Below are 20,357 nucleotides of genomic sequence, written 5' to 3'. Positions count from 1 at the left end.
AGTGCATATTGGGATAACGACGCTTATGGTCGAGCGCGCCGGGCTTGATTGAGGTAGGTCCGCGTCGTCTCGAACTACCTCGAGCTCGCGAAATCGGATCTTTTCCTCGCGAGTTACTCTGTCCTCCGGTACCGCTGGACTCGCGTCGGCATAATATTATGCGCTTGGTCGATATCGATTGCCTTTGCGGTGCGCGCGCGGACGTTACTCGCCCGTCAGCGGCAAACGGAAGAGCGCGCGCGCGGGCGCGCGACCGCACACCTCCGCGCTCACGTTAAGCGAAACCGCCGTCGCTATTGTGTCCGACAGACTTACAGCCGACCGTTGCAGTACGTGCGAGCGTGTGTGTGTGTGTGTGTGCGAGAGAGAGAGAGAGCGAGAGAGTCGAGAGAGAAGAGCGCGAGGAAAAGAGTGAGGGAGATATATTGAAAAAAAAAGCACATATGATTTGCGCGTGTGAGATCCGAGGGTGACGCGTTCACACAGAGTCGATCGTCTGGTCCGAACCGTCGCGTCGCGCGTACATCCAGCAGCGGAAACAGTACAGTAGCACGACAAGCAGTAGAACGGCGAGGAGCAACAGAGCACCGCAGAGCCGTTTACGCGTTGTCGCCGATCCGGAATACGCACACTCCACGTGGGCCACGTGCTATTTTCCAACATACATGCATAGGTACGTAGACGATCGGTGAGCGCAATACACATACACGTACTTACGTATATTAATAGTCATAGCCGGTATAGTAAGCCTATGTTAATGATACAGTCTTGAAGGCGGACCCCGGCCTGCATATATTTCCTAAAAACCCTCGCCGTGTAAACTAGTAGGTAGCTACTAGTTTTCAGAACCATATTTATTATTACCTATCTGATTACTATTTAGATTCGAGAACCTATTACTATTTAGCATTAAAGTTTTTGTTTTCCACAAATTAAGTTTAGTTAGGTTAGGTATGAAGTAGTAGTAATATAGAACAAGTATTAAAAATCAATTTGTATTAAATTACAAAGCATAACAAAACATTTTTCTATTTAATTTAAAATGTCTTATTTCAACTCGTATTGATCACAATCCGAACGTTTTTTTTATGATACCAGATGAATGAAGATATCGCTGTGTATAGTTGAATAAAGTCAGTGACCGACGCCGATAGTTTTAGACATTCATTGTTAAAAAGCGATACTACTATACTAGTATAAGTATTAAACCGAAACCACTTTTGTTTTTTCGGCTATTGGTTTACCCTTAGGGATTATATGTACAAGGATTGTCCCAAAATATTGTTACACAACCCGCAACCGAACAAGCGACACCTAGGGATGGTTTTTCTCTTGCGGCACGTCAATAGCTTTTCTATTGTTTTTTTCTTAAGCCTCACGGCATCCGTTTGTATACATTGTCTAGTGGTTGTCTGTGGTTCATAAGGTGATAACATTTAGAAAACGAATCAAGAGAAAAATGTCATGTGTACTATGATACCTATAGTAAATACGGCATACGTCGTTTGACAGGTGACCTAACCGAAATGTCATTAGGTTTATTAGGTGATATACCGGATTTTCTTTGGTTCAACATGGGGTCCATGTGGTTTTTTGTTCAATTTTGATTATCAAATATAGATTAAAAAAAAAATTGATAAAAATTTTGAAAAGAGAGTCGCTTCATGGTATGAATTATTGTATTCTTATCGGCCTGTAAACGACGAGTAAACCGGTATAGATAACTGGTATGCAACGCTGTCATAATAATATCATGGCAGTTTGCAAAAATCTGAGAGGTCAGCCGTATTACCGTTATAATGTTATATATTTTATAATACAAATGTTGGCCGTTGAATTTTACAGTAGTCAGTCATTAAAAAGTGTGTTTGAGTTTCTACAAAATAATAGTCTTTTTCCAAACAATGACTCAACGTGTGTAATGTGTATGCACAAAATATGGTGGAAAAACGAAACTTTTTTAGCAAATATAGGTGTTTGTTAACAACGTTTTATTTACCAAATAAGAGCAGCCAGGTTTCAATGAATTTAATACAATTGATGTGTGTTATTGTTTTCAGTGATTATAATAATACTTCAGTCATTTTTATGGTAGAATAAAATATATTTTTTATTAAAAACAAATAATAATATTGTGTTATGAACAAACTGTTGAGTTCTTAATAATATAATAATTAGCGTTTAGTTAAAACGTCTGGACCAAGCTGTATGGTTAACCTAGCCTTTTTATTCCAATGTTTTTATTGGACAATTTTTTTTTTTATATTTATACTTGACAAAATAACCTTAACTATGTTTTTATACCAACATATATATTTTACAAACTAAATAATTATTTAAATTTATTTCATGCGGTAAATAAAACGGTTAAACAATAACCGTAAATAGGTAAATATAAATGATTATACCAATTACACCGGTAGGGGTGGCACTTGGCGCGTTGAATGATGATGGCAATTGAAATGTTGAAAATGATTAATGAACTACAGTAATGTATAAAGTCAACTTAAACGACATATAAAGTTCGGCCGAATCGCTTTTGTTACTGGTAAGGTTACATCTATATAAGGAAAAAAAACTCTTGACACAATTCTTTCGAGGATAACCCCTTGGTTTCGCCGAGTACTATTACGCCGAGAACGTATTAAGTGTTAAAACAATCTGTTTCCCTCATCTCGTATACGTCATTAGCTACAACCTCATTTGACATTTTAAGACACTAACAACTTGCTAGAGACTAAAAACGAGTAAAACAGTTAAACTTGCAGAATGTAAAAAAAAAATAAACTGGCGTCTCATCTATTGATTGCAGTGTTATAATATTAGAACAAGGACCCAATTTCAAATTTTGGTTTTTTTATGAGACACAAAAAACCTATTATTCTAGGTACATTTTTTTCACGGAAATTTTATAATTTTACCTAACATTTAATGGGTTGATTTAATTTATAAAATATTTATTTTTATTTTTAATTTGACCTAAGGAATTTTTTAAAAGTCCCTTGAAAAAAATTGAAATTTGAAATTGGGCCCTTGTCTAATAAGCGTCTCAATTGTCTCTTTTACGATTTTGTTTTTTAAATAAGCCAATGGAGCTTTAGACTGCTGAAATATTATTAAAACAATTAAATATTTTTGTCAACATTTTTCATTATTTTTATTTCGTTTACTTTTACTTATTTATCTCACTTTTCAAACATAATGCTTTCCTCTTAGTCGAATTAAATGTGAAATTATTAAATTTTTAATAGAAACGCAATAGTTACCAATATTGTACTTGTGATACACTTATGTTTATATACTGACGTGTATTGTTTTCTTTGACGAGCGAGTTAACAATATCAATATCGGTATTACCTTCTAAAGTTCTTCTTGTAGACTTATGGTTCATACTAATTAAAGTTAAGTCAGTTTAAATGACTGGCGTGGCGTTTGTAAAGTTCAAGTCACGCGTTAAACTAAATAATTGTGTAACAAGAACAAACGTCAATATTAAAAGCATTAGTTAGATTAGGTTGAAATTGGCGGCTTTATCAGCTTATAGTCTGTGGGGTGTATCGACAGAAATGGCCATAATTATAATATTTTATTATAGTTGATCTCGTTTGATGGATCAATGACTGTGCTAGAACCCAGCCGAGCGTGGAAAATTGTACTAAAAAAAAAAACATACACACATAATTTGTTGCATTTGAGTGTTGTTCTAAAAACAGCGCTTTTGCCGATGACACCGGATGACGATTTCAAAGGACTTTGTCCCACGGAAACATCAACCCCATCGGCAACCGGCCACAGGATGTGTTCAATTAACATAAAACATGTACGATTAAACTGCATGCAGAGGTCTGCTTGTGAACCGTTGTCGACCGTCATCGAGTGCATTGTGACGGGACAGCTATTAAAAAAAAAAAAAAAACAATCCGATCTCCAAAGCTGTTGAAAATTAAATCACACCAAAGGTCAAGTCGAAAAACCTATACATATATAAATACAGTATACACACGCTGTATTACGATTACTGAAGTCCGAGTTGACTATTGACTGTTTTCTTTTTGGACTCCGTCAGACTTGGTGTAAGTACAGCGTTTAAAAGTTTGTCGACCGCAACGTCGTTAGACGGCGATCGTTATTATAGATATTAACTATACGGGCACCGAGTTTGTTTTGGGACCAAGAACACCCCCCCCCCCCCGACATAATAAATATTAATACACATTTATATACATATTGATTACTATGAGGTCCGGACGAGCACCGTGTGTGTAGTTTGGGGTCGGAAATTAGTTGCACCACTTGGCCGGAAAAAGTATATCATGTGCCGTCGGCGACGTGGACTCACACCACCGCTGAGCAAATCGATTTTAACCCTGTGCTCGACGATAAGCCGAATAAGCGAGGGGGATTTTCTATATATTATAATATAGTTAAGTATATGATATTGTACCGTTCCAATTCGACCCATATCTATCTAGTGTAAACGATACTACGCGGAAAACTGACTGCTAAATATCGGCCGGGTTTAGATCCAAAAGATTTTCTATGTCATTTTTCTCGATGAACATCTGCGGGATCCAAGCGTGGCAATATTAATGTCGGACGAATATTCTTCATTGCCGTGTTCGCACATATTATGATATTGGCAACACAGTTGTTGCGGGTTATTGTTCTCAAATTGGCATTCTTCAGTACACAGGATCCGGTGCAGAATTTTGACAATTACTGTTGCCGTGGCCTTTCTACATGCACGCCGAACCGACCGGGTGATCCGCGAATCGACCGTATCGAATACACCTAGTCGTTTCGCAGGTCGTCGACCCATCACAGGCAGCCGCGCCGTGCTCCGAATATGATATTATTATCATTATTAACGATCGGCTACTGTGCACGGTGATGTTTTACCGTGAAACAATATTACATGTACGCGTACTATGTACTCAGACGCCGCCCCACGGACGAGCGCACGATAAACTTTTTTAACCGCCTAAATCTACGTAGTCAAGTGGCCGAACTCGACATCGCGCCATCTCTGCTGCGGGATTTACTTTTTTGTACGCCTTATACTTGAGACGATTACTGTTTCGATTCCGCCATCGTTGTCGTTTCGGTCGCGCGCCACTATCGGTAAATCACTACTTAAGACGTGCCGGTAACGATACGAAATGATAGTGACATGGAATGATGTTGTTGTCCATATGGCCGGACCAAAAAAGGTGAACCAGGATTTTTTTTCTTTAACCGCATCGAATAACAGTTTGTTGATGAGACGGTCGCACGGTTAACGTCAACGTTTGAATTTGAATTCTACAGGAATCCCGAATCGGTGGTGTTGGATGTCCTGTAGAGGAAGCTGAATCGGTATTGAACGCACGTATTTCGATGAATATACATTGACGAATAATGATCGGGCTGCAAAGCAACGCAGGTACGACGTACACTCACACGGCCACGTGCTTCTGCTGCGATATAGGTTAGCTTAGTTAGTGCATTAAGTACGATTGGTCATGATGTTGGGTTTGTTCTATTCAAGATGGTTTTGTGTATTTGATTTTAATTTCAAGCGTAAAATACTTACATGTTAAAAATTACTTTATTTTGATAACTAATTGAGAATTCAGTTGCTCGCCTTTAATATAAATTTGTAAACGTAATCGCGGGCCGAACGGTTGGATTAAGTTCCATGTTTTATGCAGGCTAAGTACTTGCGTTTAATAATTAAAATTCTAAACGAACGAATTCAGCAATGCGAAACAAGCAAAAATGACCGCCGTTGTACTTGTACCGTATTCTTATCGAAGGTTAACTTATGTTAAGCATACATATAAATGACGATACAGACGTTTCTTTTTCCAATCGTTCCTCGAACACGAGGAAATATACTTATCACGATCTTGTTTGATTTGGAGCGTTGCAAGACTTTATTCTTATTATCCGGCAACCGTTCACACACAATGAGCCATTTTAAAAACCGTAAAACGAACAAACTATTCTTATTGTATTCGTATATGTTGTACGTTTTATTCGACCCGTGAAAAATCGACAACGCTATCCGGAAAAACGGTCCAGAAAATCGGTTAGGACAAAGTATAGAAAAACTATTTCGCTCGAGGTTGTTTGCAAGTAAAATGATTTTCCTGGTTGACCGTGAAAGACATCTTTATAATATATTGTCGATTCGATCCGTTGGCTAATATACATACAAAAACTCGTGTTGTACGAAACCCAGTATAGAAATGTTTAGCTCTGGAGTGGAGCTAAGAAGATATTGATTTTGAAATGATGTCACAAGTCTACCCCCAGGATATGTCTACAACCCTTCGGTATTATATAACATTCGGCTAAAAAATTGTACACGAATACAAAGTGTTTAGTACAAATTGTCCTTTTTGTAAGTTGGTCAAGAATATTTTTGATTCATTCCCAAGATATTATATCCAAATAAGTTTTGTTTCTTCAAGCGGTTTTCCAGCGAACTCCGTTTTCGACCTTTCAAAATCTACTTTGACAAAAATTTACCTACTTGTTTTTTACTCTGATGTCTTGACAACGGTGGCCGCAGGTGGTCATGTCGATGCAATCTTTTGAGATTTGAGAAAGGGCGTTTGATACAATTTATCACTCTATTTTGATTAAAACTGTTCCGTGTAAAACTTTATATGGATATAAACACGCCTTCTGATCTTTTTTTACTGTAGAGTAACTTAGATAAGTTCAACGACTGGTGTGCTTGTGTATAGGCCCAATGAATAGTTCTCAGATTAATTTTACTTGTAAGTTTATTATCATTTTAATTATAACATTGCGGGTGTGAATCTAGCCATTACTCAGTTGTATAAAACACTTTGGTATTATTATGCAAGTGTTTCCCAAAAAATTAATTTGTTTCACATAAATTTAGTCGGTTTGAAAAATAGCTAAGATTTATAATAAGTTTTGTACTTTTTCGAGTTTCTTTTATTGTGTTGCTTTTGTACATATTTTTTTGAAAAACATTTGTACTCAATGTTCAGTTTGAGCGTTATTTTTAAAAATAAAAAACAGCTCATCGTAAAGTCTAAAAGCCTACAGAATACGAACAGAACTCCATTTTGGCAAGCTGTGTATTTATTTAATTTTTTTACCAGCTCCATATTTTTCGATTCATCTATTCTATTTTTCAGAGAAAAGTTTTACTTACAATGACGCATTATGACGTAAGAGCGCTTAAAGGCGTTTTGAAAAACGTAAAGTATTCGTTACAATTTTTCAATTAAGGTATATTTGTCATTGATACTATCATATAGCTAAGCCCTAGGGTAGTATAAAGTTACAACAGAATACCTTTCACTCTGAGTGGAAAGCTCAGTATTAAAATATCAAATGAAATTTCAAAGTTTGTTATTAATATTAGCTTTGCGGTCCGTCCGTTTAATTAAAAGGTACACTACCTTGTCGTATGCCGCTCTTTGTATTAATTATTAACTTGATAAAAGCAGGTTAGTGTTCAATAAAAAGTTCATTACTTTTATTGTATATTATTATTATTATATTTTCAATGTAGATAAACTTGCATGATTTCCTTTGACAGTAATATCGATTTGACACACTTTTATAATTGGTTTAGTTGATATTTTATGAACAAAATATCAGATATTATGTTTTTGAGCTGTATATCAATTCTAAAGAAGTCTAAATTATGCACAGCAAGGTATGGAAACCCCATTATTATATCCTTTTGCTATTGGTCTATATAATTGCTTACTTAGGTAAAATGAAATATCCTTCGTGACATATATTTACGTCTCTCCGAGGAAATTAAATTTAATATTTATCAACTTATACAAGTTTGATAACTCTTATGAGAAAAAAGACCAAAACCAGCGGTTAAAAATAAATTATGAAACCTTGAGTAGTCTACCTACAAAAAAAAAAAACATTTTTGTCGGTGGAAATATTTTGTGGGCGATGGACACAGCAGTTTTTTCGACGCTAAGACCCAGCTAAGGTAAATAATTGTAACTTAAAAAGTACATTACATAGATTAAAAAAAACGTTTTTTATACGTACGGGCTATTCTAGTCCATTTTACTAAGTAAGCTATTTCTAGACGTTCTATTTAAATATTTTATTTAACACGTTGTGCGATATTAAACATCTACGTAGGTATACAGCAAATTGACGGATGACATTATTATTTATTATTAATTAAAAAAAAAAAAAAATATGATGTTTTTATGATTGTACATTTACGGGAATGCATAAGGTAAATGATAGTTTAAATTTAGTACTATTTTTTAGCGCTAATGTAAAACTTATGTTACTTCTAGAAATTGTTTTGATTGTTTGGATTCCAAATGTTATTTACAAAATATGCTTTGAGCCAAAAAAGTTTGTTAAACTTATTTTCGCCGTTTAATTTAATAACACAAAATCGCTAAAAACAAGCATTGATATTAACCATATAAAATAGTTAATACATTTTAACGGCCACTGCGGCCTTACCGTTTACTTAAAAACTTGTTAACGTAAATTTATAATTACATTTTTTACAACAATTTGTTTTTTTTTCCGTGGAGTTTACTTTTTTGGCATTGATAAATAAACAAAAATCTTCACTTACAACGATCACATATTGTTTCTACACTTATGGTACCGCTATATGGTGTGGGTAATAATTTAAAACCAATAAAACTAGTAACAAAATGAATTATCAAATTAGCTAATAACCATTTTTAATAGCAATACATCTCATACGGCAACGGTGTTCGTATGATATCCCAGGAGATTATCACTTCATCACGTATAGCGAAAATACTAAAAACTATCACCTGATAGTAGTTTTTTGTGAATCGCGTTGAATAAAAAGAGGATAAATCGCATTTCAAAGACACTTTTTTTATAATACATACGCCCATAAGGTTTGAAAATATTGTTTGAACTGTAGAAATTGTGTAGTTTTCCAAAAGTTTGTAAGGACAGACAGTCGCAAAGTTCTTCTAAACTCTGAAAATATTATATTATATTTTTATTGATTTTTTCTCGCTGGTGCGCTACCTTCTATTTTCGTTTACAATCATTGTTTTATCTGTAATATGGCAATAAATAATGGCGAGACCCATTTAGCACCGCTATGCGCCGTTTTGGCGGTCAAGTTATGAGGATTCAATTTAACCTCAATACAATATTTTAATGCAATTAAAAGCGATTAGGTAATACGAAAGCAATGGACGGACTGCAACAGCTATGTTATCGATGGCGTGATTTCGTTATTAAAGGTACCATTTTTGTTCGGGCAGTTGAACATCATTAAAATTTTACAGTGTGAGTGAGACAGGTCGTTATTAAAATTTTATACTTACACGTGTCGCTCTTGATTTTATAATCGTAAAATAAATAAATTATAATGATTATATTTAATCGCTAATGACGGGCACTTGATACAGTACAGTTAAAATTTCATTGATTATGATTTATGAAACATCATACAAGTCAAAAGTCAAATATCTTATAACTTATTTGGTATCAGGTTACAAAATAAAAAAATTAAAATTTTCAAAGGGTAAATATTTTCTATTTGATTTTAAAAATTTGTATTTATTGCTTAATAAGTACAAATAAAAAAAAACAAGTCTATGACAACCTATATATTATCGATTATAGCCTATAATTATTTAAAATTAGTTCTGTTCTATAATATAAAATTAAAAAAATTAAAATTAATGTTAATATAATTTGCTTGTTTATCTCACGTTTTAACTTAACTGGAAAACACAAAATTTGTATTTGTACAGGTATAAGAGTTTGTATTTTTATTTTTAAGGTTTTTCTCGTGAGGGCAATTTTTATTAAATTTAAACACTTTATTTGTAAACGAACATCTGCTTTATAATATTAATGTTTTTTTTATGATTGCATATTTTGATGAAAATCGCTTATTTCAGTCAACTTTTAACAGTGGCTTAAATGGCTGTAAAATAAATAATATTTATTTTGTAGGCCTCCCAATATAATTATTATTAAACAAAATTGACCGTGCACTAAAATTAATTTGATCAAAGATTACACATAACCTTTTTAGTTTATTTGATTTTTTAGTCTAGATTTCAAATTCCTCAGTTTAAATTTACAAATACTTTAAGGAATAGCGCGTGTGCCGTCTGTTCAAGACTTTGTTCTTCTCTAATTTTTTTTCCATGACCTACACGGCTAGCTTTGACCTACACGATTTATCGTAAACCCCTTATTGACGGTTATTTTTAAAGGGTGTGACGTCCTCTTAACGTTTGGTTGACGGTAACCAGTCCGTAAAACTGATTAACCAAACAAAATAATCTCTTATATTCGCCTGATCAGGAAACAACACAAATGCGAGAAATAAAAAAAAAATCCATTACTAATACTTTACACGCACGTTTGTGTTGTTTTTCCTAATATATAAGTTTGAATAATCAGAAATCACTGCCATTGACGTAGATTGTGCTTGGCGACTAAGTCGTGTGCTGAATCTTAAACACATATAATTATACATATATACAAGACACTAGACAGAAACACCGTACGGTGTTTGACAACGGTTGATACGCACGACCGGCCGGATTTATTAGTTGTTCTTCAAACGTATTATAAACGAAAAAAAAAGTATCCAAGATTTTTAAGCCGTCTGGAAATTTTCGATGGAGTATGATAATTGATAATAAAACATCAAAGAGGTGTTTGATTTTTGTGAAATTTCAAATAAACGCTGGTATATAAAATGTATAAAAGGTCATTACTATTACGTTCGGCTTACATATTTTCTTTTGAACGCTTGACAAAATATTAATGAGAGTTATTTCGAACAAAATATGGTATGTTGTTCATAAAATTGAGTATTCTATTTGTCAAACTTTGAATATTATTTTTCACAGTATTTGAATAAAATATGTAAGGTGTTTGTGTTTGAACACCACAAAGGTGTTCAAACATAATGTTATTTCTAACTTGATATTTTTTTTTTTGTATTTCATTTTTTACACTTTTTTTTTTTCAAGCAAAATTACATAATCTAACCGTCTTTTAAAATTCTTATACATTGGCGGAAATCAGGGGAGGCTTGGGATACTATAATCCTTAAAACTTAAAATTAGTACTCTTTAAAATACCGACATTTATTTTTTAGTGAGAGATTTGTTGAAATAAAAATAAGTGTAGTACTAATTTCAAGTGTTAAGGTTTTTAGAATACCAAGGCCCCCTCCCTAATCTCCACAAATTTTCAAGACCTTTGTAGTTGGCGCAATTCAATATAGTATGATTATATTCTGAGTTTTCATTTTTTTATTTGAAGTTGTCTTTTATTTGAATCTTTTATGCGACCAATTAACGAATCTCATTTATACTAGTTTTCCGAATGTCACAAGATCATAAAATCTTAATAAAAAAAATACTAAAATGTATGTCCTTATCGGTTACTTTACTTTAGTTAGAGAGCAGTAAATAGGTACTTTATGTTCAGTCGTTTCAAAGTAATAGTAATTACTTCGATGGCTTACAGCTTCGCTTCGGCAGAACAATATAAAAAAGTTAAAATTAGTTTATAACATGAAAATTGTTAGATAATGTTAAAAATGTTAGATAATTATTTTGTTTTAAGCAATTCTGATTCTTTATTACATAATAAAATTCTTAAATTATGCAATTTTTATCTAGAAATTCGATGAAAAACAAAGTGGTATCTTTTAGTATTTTCAAATGTTTTCCATGATTTATTAGAGTAAAAACCTTGTTATCTAGCTTTTTTGATATTTTTATTGTGAGTTACATTAATGCTTTAGTTGAATGGAAAAAAATTGTATTTTCTCACTTATCAGTAGACCAACATGCATCATAATTGAATATAGTCGACCGGTTTATTATAGTATTGTCGACTTTGTGTTTTAAAATTATCATTGAGGATTTTTTTTATAATTTTCCAAAAAAAACTTGTACAAGTACCTTTAATACAATTTGCACGTGCTCAGGAGAACTATCGTATTGTCGGTATAATAGAGTTTGCCGTTTTGCGGGCGTGCCAAATTCGGATCTAATTTTAAAACGGCCCAGAGAGATACCGACAGGCAGACCGCTATGTTGACGGCAATTTTGTCAGGTGAGAACGCATTAAGTAAAAAATTAAGAACAGTAAGAATGATTAAAAACAATCACAATTATTTCACATGGCTTTTCTGCGTTCGACATTGAATGGTAATGTGTAAATCATTATAAGACAAGTGTCATGTTTTCCGTCTTTCACTAACATAGGTAATTGAACACTTATTGCTTACCCAATAGGTAACTATTGTAATTTATTGCGGTTTTTATGTAAAAAAATTAAACCATCAAAATCGTTGCTGTTTATTAGTTAATGCTCGTCACAGTTACAGTGACAGAAAATAATTACATAAATTACTATTAACCTTCTATCATCTAACACTCTACGACCCTGTTAAAATGTGCTCGCCGAATAAACATTTAAAAAAATTGGGATAATATTTTTGGTTTACTTAACTTATAGCTCAATACAATATGATTTCACAATTTTATAGTGCTAAAAGAATATTTTTTGTATTCGGCCTTTTTTTACACGGAATGAAGTGGAGGGTTTTTGTTGTGATGGTAATACATAAAAATAATATAAGTACTAGTTATTATTGTAAGATACGTTTTTTATTTGTATAAATGTATGTAATTATGGCTTATTTGTTATTTGAGCTTTGTCATTTGGACATTAAGTGGGCGGCGGGTTAGTTAAATGGTCCGAACAGTGGAATATCGCAATGAAAATGTATACATTATGTATAAATTACACGATTAGTCTTAAGGACTTCTTAAGTCTATTTGTGTTGACGACATAAGAAATTCACTACAATGGCGTCGGGAAGGTTATAGACCTGAGCGCTAAAATTATCTTTAACAAAAACGAAATAAATAAAAAGTTCCAACTAATTCTGAATAAAGTGGTTTTTTTGGGTCAGTCTAAACTATAATTATATATATATATATAAAATAATTGCTATATAATTGTATATTGCAAAATAAAAGTGTAATAACTGGTGTCAAAAAACATATGTCACAGTACAATCTATAGACATTCAAGTGTTCAACTACACTATTACCTGATTAATGTTATTCTAAAACTATAATTATACAATTTAATTAAGTGCTTGCTTAGTGGACGGCTACTATCATAATACCATGAGGTATATCAAATACATTAGTGTATATGTTTTGGGTGACACATGACAAAAAGTTCAGTTTAGGTTTTGCCTGTCACGCGATGACGAAACTGTGTACAAAGTAAAATAGACAGTAACAATAAACCCTTTATTCGCCCTGATAGCGTTTAATTTTCTAGTTAACTTTCCCTATATGACATTATATGTTTAGGGTGAGTAACTAAACTTTTACTTATGAACTGTCGCTATTGTGTATTCGGTAAATTACTAGCGTTAAATCGCTTACAAACGATTTTATATAAGTATTATATAAATGAAACGAAGGGGTTATCCTCGAACGAATCATTTTGATATTTTCTTTATGACTATATAGATACTCTTATATGTTATAAAAGCAATACGGCTGAGATTTATAGTTCATGTAAGTTGAGTTTAGGAAATGCATAATTGTGACAAATCGTGTTTAAATTTAGTGATTTTATATGGTATTGTTTTGTAGTTTATTCTTATTAGAGCTATACATGTTATGACATCCCCTCCTCCCCAAAAAAAAATTTAAAGGAGGAATACATTTATTGAACAAAATCAATAATTGTTGTGGACGTTTAACTAAATTGTGTTTTCTTTTTCAGATCAAAATTTGTTTACTGTATTCACGTTATGGATAAGTTGAATTAATCGATACCTACGAAGTTGAACAAACACTTTTAAAACTTGGTAATGTCAATAATATTATGTGTTGTTGTTGCTGTTAAAAGCTGCGTTCTTTATATATTATATTAGTCAGCAGTTTTTTTTTTCAGTTTGAAATGAGTCCAAACGCAACAGATTCAAGTGCGATTCTTAGAGAAAACGTGAACATTAAGAATGGTTGCTCGAACGGATGGTCCGGAAGTTTGGATTCCGACGAAAACCTGGGATGGAAGCACAACGCGTTATTCAAAGTCGACAAAATCGTGAACTTGGTCAAGCATTATGCTTTACGAGCATACATCATATTTTGGCGTGAGTGTAGAATTGCATGTAGACTTGCATTACTCGTCTATATGCGTATCATACATATTAAAAAAACAGCTATTACTTGTTTACTAATCAGATGAATTATCAATGGACCATCGAGTTAGAAGCAGTCCTTACAGTCCACCGCCGGCAGACGAAGTGATTCTGTCCAAAGACGACGTTTTCACTACCAGACGTCGCCGGTTGTTTTTCTTAACCATACACCTGGCGGCTTTAACCGGCATTTACTTTTGCGTGACTGGTCAAGTCAAGATGTACACAGTGTTATTTAGTGAGTGATTTCAACGGTTATAAGCGTGTAATCCTTTGACAATTCGGTTTACCGATAGTACACTGGTTACTGGTATACCTACTGGTTTACTTTTTTTAGTTGTAAATGACCGTCAATTTGCATCCTTTTAAAAACCAAAACAAACTATACGTCACAGCTTTTTGTTTAGTCAGTATTACACTAATGTACAATTGTGCATAATATTGTATACAAATTACAAGTATAAGATTACAATAAGTCCCTTTGTCTTATTGTTGTTGTGTGTTTTTTATTAGCGTTGGCGTTGGGCACCATGTCGTCGATTGGAGTGACCGCTGGGGCTCACAGGTTATGGTCTCATCATTCCTACAAGGCCAAGTGGCCTCTCCGCGTCATCTTAGCCCTTTTCCAGACCGTGGGTGTCCAGTACAGCATATACAATTGGGTCCGAGACCATCGGACACACCACAAGTACACGGATACAGACGCGGACCCACACAATTCCAACCGGGGATTTTTCTTTTCGCACGTCGGCTGGGCTGTGATGATGCCGCATCCGGCCTACGAGTCCAAGGTGTCCACTATCGACATGAGTGACATGGAGGCAGACTGGGTGGTCGCGTGGCAGTACAAGCTCTACGCTCCGCTGGCAGCTCTGCTCAGCTATGTGCTGCCCACTTTGTTGCCGTGGTGGTTGTGGGGAGAGAACTTGTTGGTAGCCCATTTTGTGGCCGCTCAATTCCGTCAAGTGCTGACATTGCACGGCACTTTTCTTATCAACAGCGCGGCCCATATGTGGGGCATAAAACCGTACGACAAGTGAGTTCAAAATCAAATAGTTTTCGGCGAGAGATACCGTTTGAACGACGATGATTGTGTGTAACAATGTGCTGCGAGATGGTGACGGATAGGAAAGCGGTTTTGTAGTATGAGGCGCACGAGGAGAAGATTGATCAGATAAACCTTTAAATGTCAGCTAGGGCATATTTTCATTATTAAAACAAAACAGGATTTCTTCGACTTTGTCTTTATATGTTATATATATATATATATATATATATTTTTTTTTTGCAGGAACATCAATCCCACCGAAAACATGCTAGTGTCCGTGGCCACGTTCGGAGACGGTTGGCATAATTACCACCATACATTCCCTTGGGACTATAAAAACGCCGAGCTGCTCGACTACAAGTTGAACCTGTCCACTGCGTTCATCGATCTGTTCGCTTTAATCGGCTGGGCGTACGACCTGAAGACCGTACCGACCGATTTGGTAGCTAAACGGGCTTTGAGGACTGGCGACGGTTCCAGGCCCCACGCCGACCAACATGGACCCCCCGAGCACGACCCTAAGACTCACGTTTTTGGATGGACTGATAACGACATGCCGGAAGACGACCGGAAAATGGCACAGATATACAAAAAATCGGATTAGTGCGATAGTTTTTTTTTTTTTTATAAATCCGATACCTTTCTAACGGACGTTATTTCATTTCCTTTCTTCTTGTACAGGCCAAACAAAAGCTTCCTGAGTCGGACGCTTTCAAATGGCAACAGCGGTGACGAAACCTCTGTTTTATTTGGAACTAGCCGACTCTGGAGGGCGATGGGAGACTAGGGGTCATCTGTGTCGATCGACCACTAATCCGTGTGATAAATACAATTTAGAAAATTGTTCTTAAAGACTGGCTTAATATTACAAAAAAAAAAAAAAATATGAAAGAGTGCGGTTCTAACGTATGCCGGAAACTGTATTATAGTAATAACATTCTATAGTATAACAACCTCTTAGTACCTCTACCTATTCAATTATATTCGACTGTTTGACGAATATTGTTTGTCTTGAACTTTTGAAAAATTCTTGAACTCAAGGATTCACATACCTAGAAAATATATTGGATTAGTTACTAATGTTAACCAGTAAAGACATAGTATAATATAATATGTATTATTATTGAATATTAATAGTAAGCTAAGTCATAAAATCCTTGATTTTCATTAACATGCGGCGACTTCAACGCCTTCGTTCGGCTGACCGGCTAGTTTCCTAGATCCGTTTAAACAACTATATCCTTGTTGAAAACAAAGAATAAGGACTTTTTTTCAAGAGTTGGATGGACCAAAAATATTTTAGTTTAAGTTTTTCGCCCTGGGCTGTTTACTTTAGACGACTTTAGCCCCAGTGCGTTGACACACGTATAATATAAGTAAACCATTGTAAATATAAACTCACAAAATTATCAAAATAATCTCTCTGGAATATTCTGTTGAATTTAGAAAAACGTCTCGTTTTTCCTTTTTGCCGTGTTACTGTACTATATGAATATTCATTAGTATGCAAGCGGTGTTGTATATAGACCTATAAATATATATATATATATATATATATATATATATATATATATTATTATTATTATATTATAATCTGAATAAAATAGTATTTTAAACGGAAATCCTATCCCGAGCACTTACAACTAAATAATAATTTTGCTAAATGTCTCTGTTATACACTTTGACGGGTCGTGATATCGCCGTATTAAGTACTCGAAACACAGTTCATACAGGGTGGTTATTTTGACGGATATGTGTTTTATAATATGGCGTACAGGGTCATATCAGAATCAGCTATGCACTGTGATACTCGGAAAAGACCACACGGCGTTTACGAAATTACGAACCCTCGAGACATCAAGACATGCAAATTATGTAAAATTATAAAAGTCTTGTTAAATAAATATATAGGTACGTTTGAATACTTCTATCGGGAATGTTCTGTGTCCTCTTGAAAATTTTGTACGATTATTTTAGGCAACATATCTTAATTATTACAAGTGACTTGAAATGGTTTATTATAAGGTTCTAAACGGTCGTTTAATTTTGAGACGGTTGTAGTTAGAAGTGTTATTAAAAAGTAACGTTGCTAGGATGTGTTAGTTATTAGCTCAAGATCAGTTCAAGATTCTTGATTAGAAAACAACGACATAAATCTGTTGTTTCCGGTAGTAGATAATTTTGATAAATCTCTAGAAGTAATTTCCCCTCAAATCTGCAGTAAAAAAAAAGCGCAACTACAAATTATAGATACTACTACTACTATTATTAAAGCATACCTGACGACCTAGCTTTCAATAACTATAGAATTTTACATTTGTATTATTTAAAAGTATATATATTAAAATGTCTATACAGTTTTACTATTAAGATCTACGTCATTGATTTATTTTAATCATATCAACAAATCATATTGTGTTATTGGGGACATCTACGCTTACGATAATATTATGTAATATTTATTTACTTATTTGGGAAAGATAACATTATAGTTTGTTATTTATAAGTTAGAGATTTCTAATTTAGCACTATTATCTTTGACCCATATTGACCACTGCCAGCCCAATAGATTAATTCGTGCACATTTTATTAATTCTGTATACAGTAGTATTTAAGTAAGTATTTTACAAAAAATGTAATCGCCATTGAAATCATTATAGTTGTATACATTTTTTTTTGTTTAGATAAATTGTAAAACCATTTTATAAATTATGATAAAAATAAATTATACTAGTATGTATTCATGGTTACAGTTTTAAAATAAAAATTAGGTACATTTTTTTACTAGGTCTAAGCTGTATAACATCCAGTTAATAAAACATTAAACTATATGTAAGCATGTAGTAGGTAATTTTTAGTTTATTATAGATTGTTTTAAATATAATTAATCACAATTGTAATAGAATTTACTTTCATTTTCTTACCTTATAAGAGGACTGGATACCGACTATTTGGATATCAATCTACGTTGATGTCATAAAGAAATCTGAAAACAGATTTGGATTCGTCTTAAAGTTACATTAGATCAATACAATTTTTTTAATTTTAACGCTTTCCAAATTGTATTTTTAAATTCAATTTTTTTTTTAAATTTTGAAATCCAATTTAAAGTGTTAAAATTTGAAATTAAAAAAAGTACACAAACCGATGTTAAGCATACTTTATAATGAATTAAAATTTGTTTTCTAATATGATGAGCAAAAAACGTCTAAATTCTTATGTTGAGCGTGAGATACCTACACAGAGACCGGAATAATCGGTATCCAATTCCTTTAACAACAAGCGTTTATTTTTTTTTCTTACAACTATTTTTTTTCTGGGAATATCCATTTAACTTTAGTGTAATATTAGGTATAACCTAGTCGTTGACGTATTGGCTAAAACTTATACTGGCTGTGCATATTAGTACCTACCAATTAATATTAATGTACAATTATACTAAGCATCGGAAATCGGTTGTAATATTGCCTTCTCTTACTAGACCTATGTTAAAATAATTATTCCTGAGTATTACGGGTATCAAGTTTTATTGTACACTCAATAAATAATACACTATATAATAGTTATTGTGTTTTTTAATTTTGATTACGATAATTAAGTAGATACTGTAATGGTTTCTTACCTTAAACACAAATTCACGTGGATGCGTTTGTCAGCCCAATAGTCCGTGAAAAACATATTTTGGTAGTTTCTATACCTATACACATATTATAATGGTATAGGATGTCTAGGATGTTTGTACATTGGCAGATCACATCTAAAAAAACTTACCAAAACTATTCAACTCATTTTCTGATTACTGTTGATCCATTTTTATTTTTTATAATCTGTTCTAAGGGTAATAAAGATTCTTCTCAATATTTTTTTAAAATAATTTATTTTGTGAGTACAGCTGACTTCTTGTATAACGACAAAAACAATTGATCTTAACCTAATTCTTAAATTATTTTTAAATGATTCAAGCTGTTGTACTTAACAACTTTTTTTTTTTTTTATAAATACTATAATGAATTTTAGGCTAACTTAAAATTTATAAAAATAAAAAAATAAGGTTAAAGTAGCTATAAAACCAACTAGTCTTAAACAGCACAGTATAAACGTAAACGAATTATAATGTAAACCAGCGCATCATAAATTAAGCGCATTGCAAAGTGCAAATTTCTAATAATCACATCTAAGAAAACGCTTTGGTACTAATCCTTGGATCTAGACCCTACATAATAATCGTCCAAGAACAAAACTTTGATCATAATTTAATAATTTGAATGAATTTGGACAAAGATATGTTATTTTGGTATCGGCAAAGGTTACCAGACAAATCGTTCATGGCAAAATGCTAAAACATTTTTCAAATCAAAACCTAAATTTAAAAAAAATGTACTTGGCTTTCCTGTCTCTCAAGTACAGATTTATAATTAAAATTCGTATCCGCATAGAATTTTAAATTCTTGATCGGTATCGAATATAACAAAAAAAGTCATCGGTTTTAGCAATTAAAATTAGATTATAACGAAATAGTAATTTTTTTAAGTGTTTCTAGATGTTTAAGGGTGGTTAAGTAAACTTTTTTAATTTTTACATCTCATATATTTAACAAAAAAACAAACCTAGAAACCATAATATTAACATTGTACATGGTACTTAAATTTACCACCAGATCGCAGTATCGGTCTCGATTTCGATATTTTGTAATAAATATAATATAATGTAAATAATTAGCTTTTTTTATGATAGTTACATTCTAATTTTAAGTATTTGATTATTTGGCATATACTTGAATAAATTAATGCGAATGATCATAATCGCAAATACATAAGCTTTCTCTGGGTAGGTATTTTTTTTATTTTAAGAGAGTTATTATAATAGAGGAAAAGGATATAATATGGATAGAAATAATTTATTAATTATTGCCAACCCTTACGAAAAGTATCATGATTTATTTTGCAATGAAAATCAATACATCAGCTTGGTTAAACAAATGGCTAATGTGTGATTTTTTTTTCGGCAAATAAAACTTGATATTTTTGTAAGAAACGTTGGTATATAATTAAATATGAGTATTCTGTATTACTTAATCAAATTCAAAAT

General features: G+C 33.0%; 1 protein-coding gene across 8 annotated transcripts; it reads left to right on the top strand.

Moving 5' to 3' along the window:
- Window positions 1-275: 275 nt before the first annotated feature.
- On the top strand, window positions 276-18,831 carry LOC126846144 (acyl-CoA Delta-9 desaturase-like). Of its 8 annotated transcripts, none has more exons than XM_050585346.1 (7): window positions 4,997-5,210; window positions 5,308-5,422; window positions 13,801-13,885; window positions 13,972-14,173; window positions 14,265-14,459; window positions 14,735-15,257; window positions 15,513-18,831. In XM_050585346.1, the coding sequence occupies exons 4-7, from the start codon at window positions 13,978-13,980 to the stop codon at window positions 15,871-15,873; spliced, it is 1,275 nt and encodes a 424-aa protein (XP_050441303.1). In that variant the 5' UTR covers window positions 4,997-5,210; window positions 5,308-5,422; window positions 13,801-13,885; window positions 13,972-13,977; the 3' UTR covers window positions 15,874-18,831. The 8 variants fall into 8 exon arrangements, with proteins under 8 accessions (XP_050441302.1, XP_050441301.1, XP_050441307.1 ...); XM_050585349.1 differs by having other exon boundaries at window positions 13,959-14,173; XM_050585345.1 differs by lacking the exons at window positions 4,997-5,210; window positions 5,308-5,422 and adding an exon at window positions 276-673 and having other exon boundaries at window positions 13,952-14,173.
- Window positions 18,832-20,357: the final 1,526 nt, after the last annotated feature.

This window comes from Adelges cooleyi, unplaced genomic scaffold (assembly GCF_023614345.1).
Source record: "Adelges cooleyi isolate 19-005CV unplaced genomic scaffold, UGA_ACOO_1.1 ACOO_flye_CR_arks_rails_tigmint_CR_PRNA_9, whole genome shotgun sequence".
Lineage (NCBI taxonomy): Eukaryota > Metazoa > Arthropoda > Insecta > Hemiptera > Adelgidae > Adelges > Adelges cooleyi.
Note: the sequence above shows the minus strand (reverse complement) of the source record. Positions and strands in the feature narration are given on the sequence as shown.

Coding starts and splice junctions, on each gene's coding strand:
- LOC126846144 (XM_050585345.1), top strand. CDS start 13,978: ATGAGTCCAAACGCAACAGATTCAAGTGCGATTCTTAGAGAAAACGTG. Junction 14,174..14,264: donor AGCATACATCATATTTTGGC/GTGAGTGTAGAA, acceptor TTTACTAATCAG/ATGAATTATCAATGGACCAT. Junction 15,258..15,512: donor GGCATAAAACCGTACGACAA/GTGAGTTCAAAA, acceptor TTTTTTTTGCAG/GAACATCAATCCCACCGAAA.